At 35.2% G+C, this 14,734-nt stretch overlaps 3 protein-coding genes across 3 annotated transcripts; 1 reads left to right on the forward strand and 2 right to left on the reverse strand.

The window, feature by feature from the left end:
• Nucleotides 1-339: 339 nt before the first annotated feature.
• On the reverse strand, nt 340-1,400 carry LOC128983118 (cuticle protein 5-like). Its single transcript, XM_054402285.1, has 2 exons — nt 1,379-1,400; nt 340-903 (listed from the first exon to the last, which is right to left on the reverse strand). Exons 1-2 carry the CDS (start codon nt 1,388-1,390, stop codon nt 349-351), a joined length of 567 nt encoding a protein of 188 aa, XP_054258260.1. The 5' UTR covers nt 1,391-1,400; the 3' UTR covers nt 340-348.
• Nucleotides 1,401-4,600: 3,200 nt separating this feature from the next.
• On the forward strand, nt 4,601-6,217 carry LOC129002336 (cuticle protein 5-like). Its single transcript, XM_054430062.1, has 2 exons — nt 4,601-4,612; nt 5,648-6,217. Exons 1-2 carry the CDS (start codon nt 4,601-4,603, stop codon nt 6,215-6,217), a joined length of 582 nt encoding a protein of 193 aa, XP_054286037.1.
• A 3,092-nt stretch (nt 6,218-9,309) lies between these two features.
• Nucleotides 9,310-10,664, reverse strand: LOC128983116 (uncharacterized). Its single transcript, XM_054402282.1, has 2 exons — nt 10,647-10,664; nt 9,310-10,106 (listed from the first exon to the last, which is right to left on the reverse strand). The coding sequence occupies exons 1-2, from the start codon at nt 10,656-10,658 to the stop codon at nt 9,351-9,353; spliced, it is 768 nt and encodes a 255-aa protein (XP_054258257.1). The 5' UTR covers nt 10,659-10,664; the 3' UTR covers nt 9,310-9,350.
• Nucleotides 10,665-14,734: the final 4,070 nt, after the last annotated feature.

The raw sequence follows: 14,734 nt of genomic DNA on the forward strand, positions 1-14,734 counted from the left end.
ATTATAAATACTACTTGTGTTGACAATATAATATAGAAATTTGTATAACCGAATCTCGAGTACCTTTCTTTGTGCTCACTGCCAAGCGAGCTCACCCCCCACAATATATTATATAATAATAAACATCATTTAAAAGAAGTAACACATAAAAACCAACCGTTACAATATCTTATTAAGTAATAACGTAGGAAAATGACGTGAGGGATTGTTGCAGGATCCGTGTGTCCGTTGTATGAATTAATTATATGTATATCATTATATTTCAGGTATAGAAATTTGAACGTTGTAAAAAGATCATACCATTTTTTAGGATGTATTTCTTGTTACAGATTAAAGGAATAGCATATTCTAGTAATGGTGATGTCCGTTAGTCTTGTGAAGAGCCTGCAGATGGTGTTCTCTGGCGGCAGCGACCTCATGAGTGTCTGCCAGGTATCCGGACTTGAGCACCACGGGCTTGGCGAGGGGTCCGTGGTAAGGCGTCACATGATGGGAGTGTCCATGGTCGGCACCGTAGCCTGAGCCGTATCTGCCACTGTAGTGGTCACCGTAGCCTCCGTGAGCCTCGGCTTTGGCTACGGCGGCGAAATGCTCAGCCTTAGCAGCGGCCACCTCGTGAGTGTCTGCGATGTGTCCGTCATGCAGGACGTGTGGGATGGCGGTGGGTCCGTGGTACCTGATGTCTCCATGATGGCTGTCATAAGAGCCACTGTATTCCTGGCCGTGACCGTATCCATAGTTTGATTCCTTGGCTAGAGCGGCTAGATGAGCGTTCTTGGCTGCTGCTACCTCATGGGTGTCTGCAAGGTAGCCGTTGTGGAGGACGACAGGCTTGGCGGTGGGTCCGTGGTAGTAGCTGCAGTACACACTCTGGGCGTACAAGGCAGCAACCAAGATGAAAATCTGTAAAGACGCGTTTTTTGTGAGGTGTAATTCTACACTTCGTTTGCCGGATTTTTAACTAAATTATTAGCAACTATTAAGTAGCCTACATTTATAAAAATTGATTTGTGGATCATTCTATAGTTTTCATGCTAAGGAAATCAGTATAATTGCATTACATACTAAATGTATCATAAAAAATTAAATAGATTGTATAATGTCCTTAACGATTTAAAATATTTATATAAAATATAGACGAACTCTTTTTGAATAGTAAGACCCGCCGAATATTTTCATCTACATATTACAAGGTATTTTAATTTGATAAACAAACTGCTTATTTTTTTATTTTAATAACACGAATAACGTTTTTTTTTTACATTTAAGCACTAATATAATCACAATAGTGATTCAATACTATATTGATCAATAAACGACAACAAACTAAAACAGTTAAAATGTCTACCTGACAAAACCTTGTGTAGTGTGTACTCACCGGAGCGTTCATGATTGATGTGTCTGTGTCTATGTCTGTGCTACAGTCCTGCTAAGGGCTTTATATACTGCACCACTGTACACTGATAATTACTCTATGTTCATGTGCTGTGTGAGGAAACATCCTGCATGCCTAAACCTGTTGTCACAGCCGCAGCTGATGCCAGATATTCGGAACAGTGTTACATGTTTAATATGTCTACTTAGAGCAGGGTATTTACTCAGGGGAGGTATAGAAGAGGCTACGATGACAGCTGTGGGCTTCTTATTAGCTGAGGGAACGCCATTACCGTAACAAAACGATCAGCAGTCATCGGCCTCGGTGGTCTAATGGTTAGCGTGCCGGGCTGATATGCCGAAGGTCCCGGGTTCAAATCCCGCTCGTGGAATTAACTTTTTGTCCAAGATTTTTTTATTATCAGCAAGTTTGGTTGGTTTGGTTCGGTTATGACAGTTTAATTTTATTATTTAAGTCATTATAAAATTTTAGTAGAGCAATTTCTAGTTTTATTTAATAAACAGAATTATTTTTTCTATTAATAAACTTTTGTTATATTATTTCATTATCAGCAAGTTTGGTTAGTTCGGTTAGGTTATGATAGTTTAATTTTATAATTAAAAAAATAATAAAATTGAATTTGAGGCATTTATAATTTTATTTTATGAACAGAACTATTTTTGCGATTAGTAAACCTTCTTTGCCAAAGTACTCTCTACTACAGCGCTGTTCACGGAGGAATTTTGAACTAATGCCTCATTCGTACCTCCCCTAAGTCAGACCCCTTAGAGCAGAGGTCCTAATACAAATTTGAAACCAAAAACAATAAACAGAAAAGTGACAGGTTCATTTTAATTCATTAATTTTATACATTAAATTATTAACGCATATGTTAGAGCATTACTCCACGTGATTTTTTTCCTTAAAAAATCACAAGTATACAAAATAATGTTGTAACTTAAACGAACATTTCTACGTACTTCAGACTTAAGTTTGCTCATTTCCGTGTTTCTAATAGGTGTTCTTTACTCTATGGATACTAAAAGAACACCTGCTGACATGGTTGATATTAAACAATTTGATTTTTTAATAACACCATGGATTGATAAATTTAGTGAAAATTAAAGCATACCATAAAAAGACAAACTAAATTTGGTCAAACGAACCTCTAAGCAATATTTTTTTATAAATGTAGTTTTCTATTATTATTTTCAATAATTAACAATTTCGTGTGACATGAAACATGCTATAGACTGAAAATGAAGTGTTTCTTTAAGCTTGGGTTGCATGAAAAGTTTGCAGATTCGACATAAACCAGCAATTGACATAATGCAGACTGTCGTTGGCTAAACCCACTACGTCTCATAGTCACTGTTATGGCTAACTGCTATTGGATACTGATGTAAACATCCCAAATAAATGGACCAGCTGTCACCATTTTTTTTTAGAGAATGTAGTTGAGTGAGCCAGTCACAGAATGCGTTACTATAATTTTTATTTTCTACCTACATTGTTTGTTGCTGATAGTTGATGAATCTTAACAGCTGCTATAGCTCACACTATAAGTCGTTCAATAAGTTTTAATTGGCAACAAAATTTCATGTATTCGACATAAATAAGTAATTTACATCAGCACAATCCATCGGTGACTCACATTAAGGACGATTTCGATTTAAAAACTGGTGACAACTGTAACATGGGGATGGAATGTTTAGTTGTATCAATAGTCAAAGCTTTAACATAGTGATAGGACGTCTAGTGATATTAGTCAAAGGTACTACATTCGACTACAGTTGTGTATAGTTCCTCGTTCCCCCTGGTCATCCCAACCCCTACAACCCTGCAGCTATACAGTGGCAGTGGCGTGTGTCAGGACTGGGGGGTTGGTGTCTGATGGCTCACCGACCAATGCCACGCTGACTCTCACGTCGTTAATGTTTTATTGCCTCCACAGCCTCCTGCGTCTTCGTCCACGTCAATAACACACCATCATAACACGTTCTGAAATTGATAAATTGTCTGAGTAGCTGAATGGTTACAATGCTCGCCTTCAAATCTGAAGGTCAATGGTTCTATTTAAAGTGATATCGATTATGGACCGAGATGCTGTTTGTGCAATCAATTGTTGTTGCTAGCTAACAAAGAAACGGTATCAGAAATCAGAAATCCTATTAGCTTCTCAACAACCTATACATGGTTAGGCGGTAAGAGTAACAATGATATTTTATGGCGTATATGGCAAAAGCTACAATACTTTTTGAACAATTTTACAAAAATTTTGATTTTAGGCTACCATTAGGTTTATAATAAAAATTACTATTACCTACTAAATTAAAATTAAAATCAGTAGAGCCATTTATTCAAATCCCGGCTTTCTGTATTTTTTGGTTTGTTTTTTCTTAGGAGAACTGAGAAACGACTTAAAATTAAATAATATTTTTTTTACTGTAATGTTTACAGCAATATGTGTTATACAGTTTTGTTTGAGCCAACATACCAAATTCCAATAAAATTATACTATTATAGGTTTGGTAGGTATGTATCTCTGTACACTGACAGACAGCAATCAGCAAAACGCCATTCGCACGATACATAATTTAGGCGTTGTGATAGTATGTTGGACTTGTTTCTTGGAAATAGTTTATTAATACAGTATTTACCATCTAACCGGTTACATGTGCATAGCTCACATCAGAATAAAGCATCATTAATTAATGGCCAAATAACAAATTACATCAGGAAATGGTAACGATCTCGCTTGGAATTCAACCAGTGATAAATACTATAACCACTCAGCTACCCAGACAATTTTATTATGGCGATAAATTAATGATTAAAACAAAGAGTAGCGATTATAGTTTAGTTAGTTAACCAGTTAGCTTTAATATATCGTTTTAAAAAGATAAAATATACAAATTTGCCAAATCATGCTTGCTATAAACCTTGGAACATAAAGAAACCGCTGTTTTATTCATGTAAAAAATTAAATATATTGAATTTAAACTATGTATTTATTAAAGCATAAAATCAAATCTTGACGTGTATTCAGCCCAATCGAGTGTTAGGTTGCATTAGGACAAGGTGTAATTGGGCATTCAAAGTCCCTGTAATCCACATAACTTCACGCAACACCTTCTTTGTAATCACCTGAATACCAACACAAACACTATAAATGCAGCAATAACACTTGTCTCTACACAGTACCATCCTTTGAAACGTACCAACATGTTCACACAGGCAAGTACTTGTCTTTTCACTGTTTCATATGATTAATATCCTTAACAATAAAATGTATTATATCGGGTACTGATAATATGTATGGTTTTAATTAATTGAATTTAATCATTTTGAACATAAAAAACGTCGTTAACAATCATCATTTCAGGATTTTAAAGTATAAATAAATAAACAAGATCATTAAATAATTCTCTTAATATTTGTTAAATAAATAATCTTGTCTTAATAAATTTCTTACTATTTTACAGAGAGTATTAGATAATAAGTTATTTATTAAGATCTTCCCTGGGATTTTGTAAAACACTGAAAAGTTTTTCAAATTTTTTTATTGTAGGCCTATTGTTGGTAAATGTATTTTCACCACATTACGAGGTTTTTAGCTCTTTTCAAAAATGTTTACTGGCCGAAAGCTACGTACTGCTGTCCATTCCAGATTCCAACTGTCATCATTATTTGGGGACCAATTAGGTTTTTACATTCCCTAGAGCCAAACAGCAGTTCGCTTAATTTTTATGCATACAAACACACAATCAGTATTCATAGCATTACAATAGATTTGTTTTATTGTTACAGCTGCCTAGCCACTGTTTAATATTTCTTTTGCTGATTACTTAAAAATTATTTCTTCACATAACCTTAAAGTTGTAGTTGTGTTGACTGTTAGTGTGTAATTATTGTGGTGACAAATAGCGTTCGTACCACGGACCGAAATGGTTTTGCAGCTTTTGATAGTTTTTTTTGTTTTTTTTATATCGACTTTGTCTTAAATTTAAATAAATCTTGACCCGGCAAACCCTCATTTTCGGCCCTAGGTGCGAATTATTCTTTTTCAGTACTCAAATATCATGAGTCAATTGCATGGGATGTTCAAACTATGCTGAAATGAGCCACTTGAAAGTAGTGTATTTATAATTTTTCATGTACATGCAAATATTGATAAATAATATAGAAGAAATGAAAGAATATTAAAATCATAGAAAATATAACAAGGATAATAAAGAATAAAAAACCATGATTTTATTTTTTTTTATTTAGGTTAAACTGCTATGTTTCGCTGCCTTGTACACCCAGATTGTGAACTGCAACTACTACCACGGACCCACCGCCAAACCTGTCGTCCTCCACAACGGCTACCTGGCAGACACCCATGAGGTAGCAGCAGCCAAGAACGCTCATCTCGCCGCTCTAGCCAAGGAATCTCACTACGGAGGAGACTACGGATACGGTCATGGCCAGGAATACAGTGGCTCCTATGACGGCCATCATGGAGGCATCAGGTACCACGGACCCACCGCCATCCCACACGTCCTGCATGACGGACACATCGCAGACACTCATGAGGTGGCCGCTGCTAAGGCTGAGCATTTCGCCGCCGTAGCCAAGGCCAAGGCTCACGGAGGCTACGGTGACCACTACAGTGGCAGATACGCCTCAGACTACGGCACCGACCATGGACACTCCCATCATGTGGTGTCTTACCACGGACCCCTCGCCAAGCCCGTGGTGCTCAAGTCCGGATACCTGGCAGACACTCACGAGGTCGCTGCCGCCAGGGAACATCACCTGCAGACTGTGTATAAGAATAACGGACATTATCACTATTAGCATGTTTCTCGTACTGAAGTAATAAATAAAAATAAAAAAAATATCTGTACACTATATTCATTGTAAAATCAACCGGTTTCCTTTGTCCTAAGTACCTGTTTATATCTTCATATAAACTAAAATGTTATTCTACATTAAGATAAATATCGTCGGGAACAAAGTCATCTGACAGGAATTTATGAGTTAACTGGCAAAATAATAGCTCAATTTGTCGTTGCAAATTTCGTTAACTACTACTTTCAATTTACTTAAAGTTTTCCCAACTAAAGTTAAATCCTGGGATTTTTTTTTTCGAAAAAACTAAGGTCCTTTTTTTTGTTTGTATGCAATTTTTCTAACCTGTAATTACTGCTTGGATAAAGGTTGATTATTATAAAATCAAACAGTAGAAACTTGTAACTAAATATTATTTATTAAAGTACTAAACACTAAACTAAGTACTAAACTAAAGTACATAATATTTTAAGTACCTTTAGGAACTTATACTAGAAACTTTACACTGTATAACCACAATCCGGTAGACAATTTCAATCGGAGCAAATTTATTGTTGATTTAAAGATTCTATAAGTTAAGGAACAAGTAAAATGAAAATTGAATTTATTTAAAGATTCTTTTTATTGTCGCTTCTTACTTTTTATTGTCTGTAAATGATTATGACAAACAAAAGTATACGAGTACAGTACATGTTACTTCTAACTACTTATAAAAAAGACATATTTTTTTCTTATTCAATCCCACTTATTGTTTTAAATTAATTTTTATTATAGTCTTTTTTATCTTGTAAATTGTTAAGTATCTGTTATCGTAACACTAAAACGCTGTAACATAGAAGAAAGAGGTATAAAAAAAGAGGTATAATTTTCTGGTTGTATATAATCTGCTTGTATTCTCATTTGATCATAATAGTGTTTAAGTCAAATTTTTCTTAACAAATAAAATAGTTTTTAAAGCATTGTTTATAATGGAAATATAAATATTCAACCACTTTACCACTCTAAGCATTAAATTGACGTTGAATACTTTAATAACAGGATTTATCTATCTTCTAACATCAGATTCATATCATGATCTTATACAGGTATAAGGAATGCAGCCAATAAAACTCCTGGTAATAACAAGACTTTTTAATCACAGTTAATTGTTAATAATTTGAGATAAGACAAAGCAGTATGGACGTGAAGTGCCTCCATAATACCAACTGCAAAACGCGTGCTGCTGTGTATCTAAGTAGAAACGTAAGCGCTGGGCTTATTCTGACATTACACGACCAATAGTATTGACAATATGATTGACTCAATAATATTGTCAAACCAGACAATCTGAGCCGTATTTTAGGCTGCACATTATCAATATTTTATGTCAATTCAGGATTTGCTCTGTACCAAAATGGACTCCAAGTAGAAAGCATAATTTGCCATTATTTTACATTGTGCTTATAAAAGAAGAGGAAAACGTAAGAAGTGGGTAGAGGAATGGTTGCTAAAACGTAAAGAGTACACACACTTGAGGTTGTTGAAATAAATTTCGTCAAGTGACCCTCAAGACTACCACAATAACAGAATCAATTAAGATAAGTTCCAGTTGTTATTCTCAATGGTAGAACCATATTTAGTTAACAAGGTACAAACATGCGAGCATGTATTAGCCCAATTTAGCCCAATAATTGTGACTGACAATGTTTTTTAAATATAAAATTAACTTTTAACTGTCTCTACACACGAATCAGGTTTTACTTATGATTATTATTACTCATTATACCACCCGTGGGGGGCAAGGGTCTATTATAACTCATTGCTCGTATTTCAAGAGTATTATTAAATATATTTCATTATATTAATAAACTAAACGGTTTAGTTTTTCAACGCTCGTCTAATAACTGTATGAGTTGTAATCAAAATAAATCGATACAAACATTAGAGAGGTGTTCCCAAGGATTTTGGAACGTCTAAAAAACATTGATGTATTAAAAAAATTGAATACTTCTATATTTGTTCAAACAATTGGTATACAATAATGAAGTATGCTATATTTTTTAATAGTTCACATAATCCTGTAGTCCTACTGCCTGTGCATATATCAGTCCTAGATAATGACTGTAATTTAAAATATTGGCACGATTTTCACAATATCCAAATTCTATTCACGGTCAAAATCTTTTTGTAAATCCAAAATTTTTATTCAGATGAATAGACACTGTTATTGGTATATCATCAACATACAGTCATAGCAACTAATCAAAGTAAGTTGTGGTTGGCTTTGACACAAGACCGGAGACTTGTATGTTAGATCGGGTTCTCCATGATGATCATCAAACACCATGGCCAGAAGCGATATCATCCCATATTGATATTGCTATGATCATTCATGTTATATCACAAAGTAGACTACGATGACAAGAGCCAGCTTGTATTACAAAGCAAATCACAACTATTATTGAGTACATTTACTTGTGAGTAGATTAGTTGTGTGCTTTGTAGAATTGGACAATTGCCTGAATGCAACTGTAATTAACAGTTTATCGTTTATTCCATTCATTTGTTATTAAAATGTTTCAATATTTTTTTCGATATCAAAATAATGTATATACACATTAAGTATTAGGGAAACGGGAAATTTGTGGTTTGTTAGTAAAAACAACCTTTTTTATGTTAGTATGGACCAACTACATAATGATGTTGGTGTTTGTAAAACTGCATACGTATATTTTAAATTATATAATAATAGTAACACAAGGTTTTTTATTCCTCTTTTTAAACAATATCAATATTTCCTCACTTTTATAGCTAAGAATTAAAATTAGTTTTGAAGTTTATTTCTGGCTAGCACCAGGCCATTGAGTCTAGCTTCTAAAAAATAATAGTAAAAAAAATATCTAGATACTCTTATTTTACTTAACAATATAGAGATTAACGCTTTTTGAAGTAGAGTAGGCTAACTACTGTCCAAATTCGGGCTAGTAAATATATCTTATTAAGTAATGAACGATTCATTCAGATCGTTGAAGGTACGTGTGTAGCGTTAAATGAATTAGTTATATAACATTGTATTTCAGGAATGAGATTTTGAACATTGCGAAAATATCATAAAAATTTTAGGAATATATTTATTGTAACAGCTCAGAAATTAAGTATTCTAGTAATGGTAATGTCCGTTAGTCTTGTGAAGAGCCTGCAGGTAGTGTTCTCTGGCGGCAGCGACCTCGTGAGTGTCTGCCAGGTATCCGGACTTGAGCACCACGGGCTTGGCGAGGGGTCCGTGGTAAGGCGCCACATGATGGGAGTGTCCATGGTCGGCGCCGTAGTCTGAGGCGTATCTGCCACTGTAGTTGTCACCGTAGCCTCCGTGAGCCTTGGCCTTGGCTACGGCGGCGAAATGCTCAGCCTTAGCAGCGGCCACCTCGTGAGTGTCTGCAATGTGTCCGTCATGCAGGACGTGTGGGATGGCGGTGGGACCGTGGTACCTGATGTCTCCATGATGACCGTCATAAGAGCCACTGTATTCCTGGCCGTGAATGTATCCGTAGTCTCCTCCGTAGTGAGATTCCTTGGCTAGAGCGGCGAGATGAGCGTTCTTGGCTGCTGCTACCTCATTGGTGTCTGCCAGGTAGCCGTTGTGGAGGACGACAGGCTTGGCGATGGGTCCTTGGTATCTGATGTCTCCATGATGGTCGTCATAAGATCCACTGTATTCCTGGCCGTGACCGAATCCGTAGTCTCCTCCGTAGTGAGATTCCTTGGCTAGAGCGGCGAGATGAGCGTTCTTGGCTGCTGCTACCTCATGGGTGTCTGCCAAGTAGCCGTTGTGGAGGACGACAGGCTTGGCGGTGGGTCCGTGGTTGTAGCTGCAGTACACACTTTGGGTGTACAAGGCAGCAACCAAGATGAAAATCTGTAAGGATGCGATTTTTGTGAGGTGCAATTCTTTACTTAAATATGCCCGATGATTTATAACTAAATTATTATCAATTATTAAGTACATTTATAAATAAAGTAATAGACCTCTAACATGGATTTGTGTATCATGATAGAGTTTTCATGCTAAGGAAATCAGTATAATAACAATACATACTAAATGTATCAATAAAATTAAATATATTGTCATATTTTAATATATTTTTAATTTTATTAAATTAAACGAATGAAAATATTCATATAGAATATAGACAAACTATTTTTGAATAGGAAGGCTAGCCAAAATATCCAATCAGAATTTAAATTTTTAATCTAATTGTTACAAGGTATTTTAATTTGATAAAAAACTGGTTATTTATCTTTTTGTCATTATTTTAACACGAATAATGTTTTATTTAAACATTAAAGCACTAATATAAGAACAATAGTGATTCAATACTATATTGAACAATAAACGACAACAAACAAAACAGTTCTAAATTTCTACCTGACAAAACCTTGTGTAGTGTGTACTCACCGGAGCGTTCATGACTAATGTGGCTGTGTCTATGTCTGTACAACAGTCCTGCTAAGGGCTTTATATACTGCACCACTGTACACTGATAATTACTCTATGTTCATGTGCTCTGTGAGGAAACATCCTGCATGCCTAAACCTGTTGTCACAGTTGCAGCTGATGCAGGATTTTCGGAACATTGTTACATGTTTAATGGATCTGTTCCTGTAGAGGTCTTTAAACAAATGTGCAACTAGAAACAATATACAGAAAAGTGACAGGTTCATTTCAATTCATTAATTTCATTAATTAAATTACTAAGCATTTTTTAGAGCATTACTCCAAGTGATTTTTTCCTCATTCAAAATCATAAGTATACAAAATGGACGAATATTTCTACGTACTCAAAACTTGAATTTACTCATTTCCGTGTTTCCAATAAGTGTTCTTTACTCTATGGATACTAAAAGAACACCTGCTAAAATAATTAAAAAAATTTTAATTTTTTTATTTACAATCTGTTTAAAAGGTTGAACAGTAAGCAAATGAAATAACAATACAACATTAAAAGTTAACTTGAAGGACATGAGCTAGTGATTGACCACTGCCAACACTAGCTAACAAAGAGAGTTTTGATAACAGTTAGCCGAATCTGAATGAGAGGTCCCATATCGTATGTCGCGTCAGTCTGTAAATGGTATTGTGATTGTCCAATAAATAAGTGCAAGATGATTTGAACGATTTTCCATTTTGATAATGTATTTTTCACTAGATTTTGTAATTTTTTGTTTGACTGCTCGAATGTTAAGATCATTATGACGTGTTCTGTTGGTAACAAACCAAGGTGCGTTGACAATTTTACGTAGTAATTTTGATTGGTATCGTTGAATAATTTCAATGTTTGAGGTACTTGCTGATCCCTGAAGCCTAATCCCATAAGTCCGAATTGGTTTTAGAACTATTTTGTACAGTAACAATTTATTTTGTGTAGTAAGTTTTGATTTATATCCAGGATGCCAATTAAGTTTAGTTGTTTTTAAATATAGATGTTGTCTTTTAGTCCAGATATGTGCCTTCCAATTAAGCTTTGCATCTAAGTGCACGCTTAAGTATTTTATTTCTGATACTTGAGGGAGAGTCATGGATACTGGAGGACATGTAGCCTGATATAGGGTAAAAGTAATGTGTGCTTATTTATTTTCCTTAATTTTGAACCTCCATGTTTAAACCAATACTAAATCATTTGATTTCTTAATAACACGTTGGATTTGTAAATTTCGCAAAAATCAATGCATTCCATAAAAAAGTAATAAACTTAATTTGGCTGAACGAACCTAAACAATCTTTGCAATATGATATTTGTATTATCTTTTAATATATGATATTGTGAGATATAAACGATTTATAGTCTACAGGATAGAGTTTCTTTAAGCTCGGTTTGCATAAAAAAAATAGCAGATTCGACAGAAAAAAGTATTGACATTCAAGCACACTGTTGGTAACTAAACCCACTACGTTTTATTGTCACTGTTAAACTGGCTAACTTAAACCATTGTCTATTGGATCTTGAAGAAGACATCCTATCTGAATGGATCAGCATTTTTTAAGAACGTAGTTGCGTGAGACAGTTACAGAATGCGTTAGTGTCTTAAATGTTATTTTCTACTTTATTGTTGGTTGACTATTGATGATTCATAACATTTGCTGTAGCTCGCAAGAAGTATTCTAACAGTTTAAATTGACAACAAGTTAGTGTATTTGACATAAAAAAGTAATTTACATTAGCACAATCCGTCGGTGGCTCACATTAACAACGATTTTGATTCTATATTGGCGACAGCTGTAACTTGGGGATTGAATGTTTAGTTGTAGTCAAAGCATTAACATAGGGATAGGACGTCTAGTGATATTAGTCAAAGGTACTACATTCTACTGCAGTTGTGTATAGTTCCTCGTTCCCCCTGGTCATCCCAACCCCTACAACCCTGCAGCTATACAGTGGCAGTGGCGTGTGTCAGGACTGGGGGGTTGCTGTCTGATGGCTCACCGACCAATGCCACGCTGACTCTCACGTCGTTAATGTTTTATTGCCTCCACAGCCTCCTGCGTCTTCGTCCACGTCGATAACACACTATCATAACACGTTCTTAAATTGATAAATTGTCTGAGTAGCTGAATAGTTAAAATACTTGCCTTCAAACCAGAAGGCCACTGGTTCTATTTAAAGTGATATCGATTATGGACCGAGATGCTGTTTGTGCAAGCAATTATTGCTGCTAGCTAACAAATAAACGGTATCAGAAATCTGACACATACTTTCACCTACTAGCTTGTCAACAACCTTTACATGGTTTAGGTGGTAAGAGTAACAATGATATTTTCTGGCGTAGATCGCAAAAGTTGTAATACGTTTTGAACCGTGCTTTTACAGCAATGTTGATTATAGGTTACCGTTAAGTTTATAATAAAAATTACCATAACCTACCAAATTAAAATTGAAATCAGTAGAGCCATTTTTTCAAATCCCGGCTTACCGAATCTTTTTGGGTTTTTCTTAAAGGGAGGTGACACGACTTAAAATAAAATAAAATTTTTGTAAGTGTAATGTTTACAGCAATATGGGTAACTCTACAGTTTTGTTTAATGTTAAAATGATTATAACATACCGAATTCTAATTAAAATTATTCTTGCAGTTTTTTTTAGATTAGACTAGCTGTAACCCGCGGGCTTTGCCCCGTTTAACTTCTCAATTTTCAAGATGATCTCGCTCGCATGGCTCAATCACGTCCTGGTTGGAGCTCGTTCGCTACGCTCACTCACCTTTAGGTTGGAGCTCGTTCGCTGCGCTCACTTGCCTTCAGGTTAGCTCGTTCGCTACGCTCACTTGCCTTCAGGTTAGCTCGTTCACTACGCTAACTCGCCTCCAGGTTGAAGTTCGTTCGCTATGCTCACTCACCTTTTGGTTGCAAATTACCTGTTGTCATAAATGTAAAAGAAATAATAGTGCTGCACCCTGTTGGTAATCCTTGTAACTTTAATGCTATTGAACATCATAGGACAGAACCAACTTGTTTAATTGAAACAGCTGTTAAGATTAATTAATTCCACTTCTCATAAGGTTAACATGGGAAACTCCAGAGCCACTGGGGCGGAGCCGATTGGACGGATCACGAAATTGATGGTGTATAAACCTATTCCATGAAATTCTACACGTATGTACCAAGTTTCGTGGCAATCGGTTCAGCGGTGTCCGAGTTTATCACTGCCAAATATATATACAAACATCCTCTTTTATACTTATAGATTTATCCGTTATTTTATGGATATTGGTTAAAAAATCGCCCTTAAAAATTATTATAAATTTTTTTTTTACGCCTAAAATACCATGAGCCAACATACCAAATTGCATAAAAATTTGACCACCACAGGTTTGGTATATACTGTATCTCTGTACACTTACAGACAGGCACACAATCAACGAAACGCCATTCGCACGATATTAATTTAGGCGTTGAGATAGTATTTCGTACTTGTTTCTTGAAAATAATTTATTAATACAGCATATACCATTTAATCAGTTACATGTGTATAGCTCGCATCAGAAGAAAGCATCATTAATTAATAACCAAATAAAAAATGACATCTGGATATGGTAACGATCTAGCTTGGAATTCAATCAGTGACAGATTTGAAGGTAAATACTATAACCACTCAGCTACCCAGACAATTTAATTATGACAATTAATTAGTTATTAAAACAAAGAGTAGCAATTATGTTTTAGTTAGCTAACCAGTTAGCCTTAATAAACCATTGCAATAAAATAAAATATACAAAGTAGCCAAATCTTGCTTAAATAAAGTAACCTTGGTGTCCTTTATATAAATAATAAACAAATTGAATTTAAAATATATATCTATTAAATCAAATCTTGACGTGTATTCAGCCCAATTGAAGTGTTAGGTTGCATCAGGACAGGGTGTAATTGGACATTCAAAGTTCCTGTAATCCACATAACTTCACGCCACACCTTCTTTGTAATCACCTGAATACCAACACAAACACTATAAATGCAGCAATAACACTAGTCTCGACACAGTACCATCCTTT

Source organism: Macrosteles quadrilineatus, unplaced genomic scaffold, assembly GCF_028750875.1.
Source record: "Macrosteles quadrilineatus isolate MER2022 unplaced genomic scaffold, UCM_ALF_1.0 Scaffold_1__1_contigs__length_201487025, whole genome shotgun sequence".
NCBI classification, from domain to species: Eukaryota; Metazoa; Arthropoda; class Insecta; order Hemiptera; family Cicadellidae; genus Macrosteles; species Macrosteles quadrilineatus.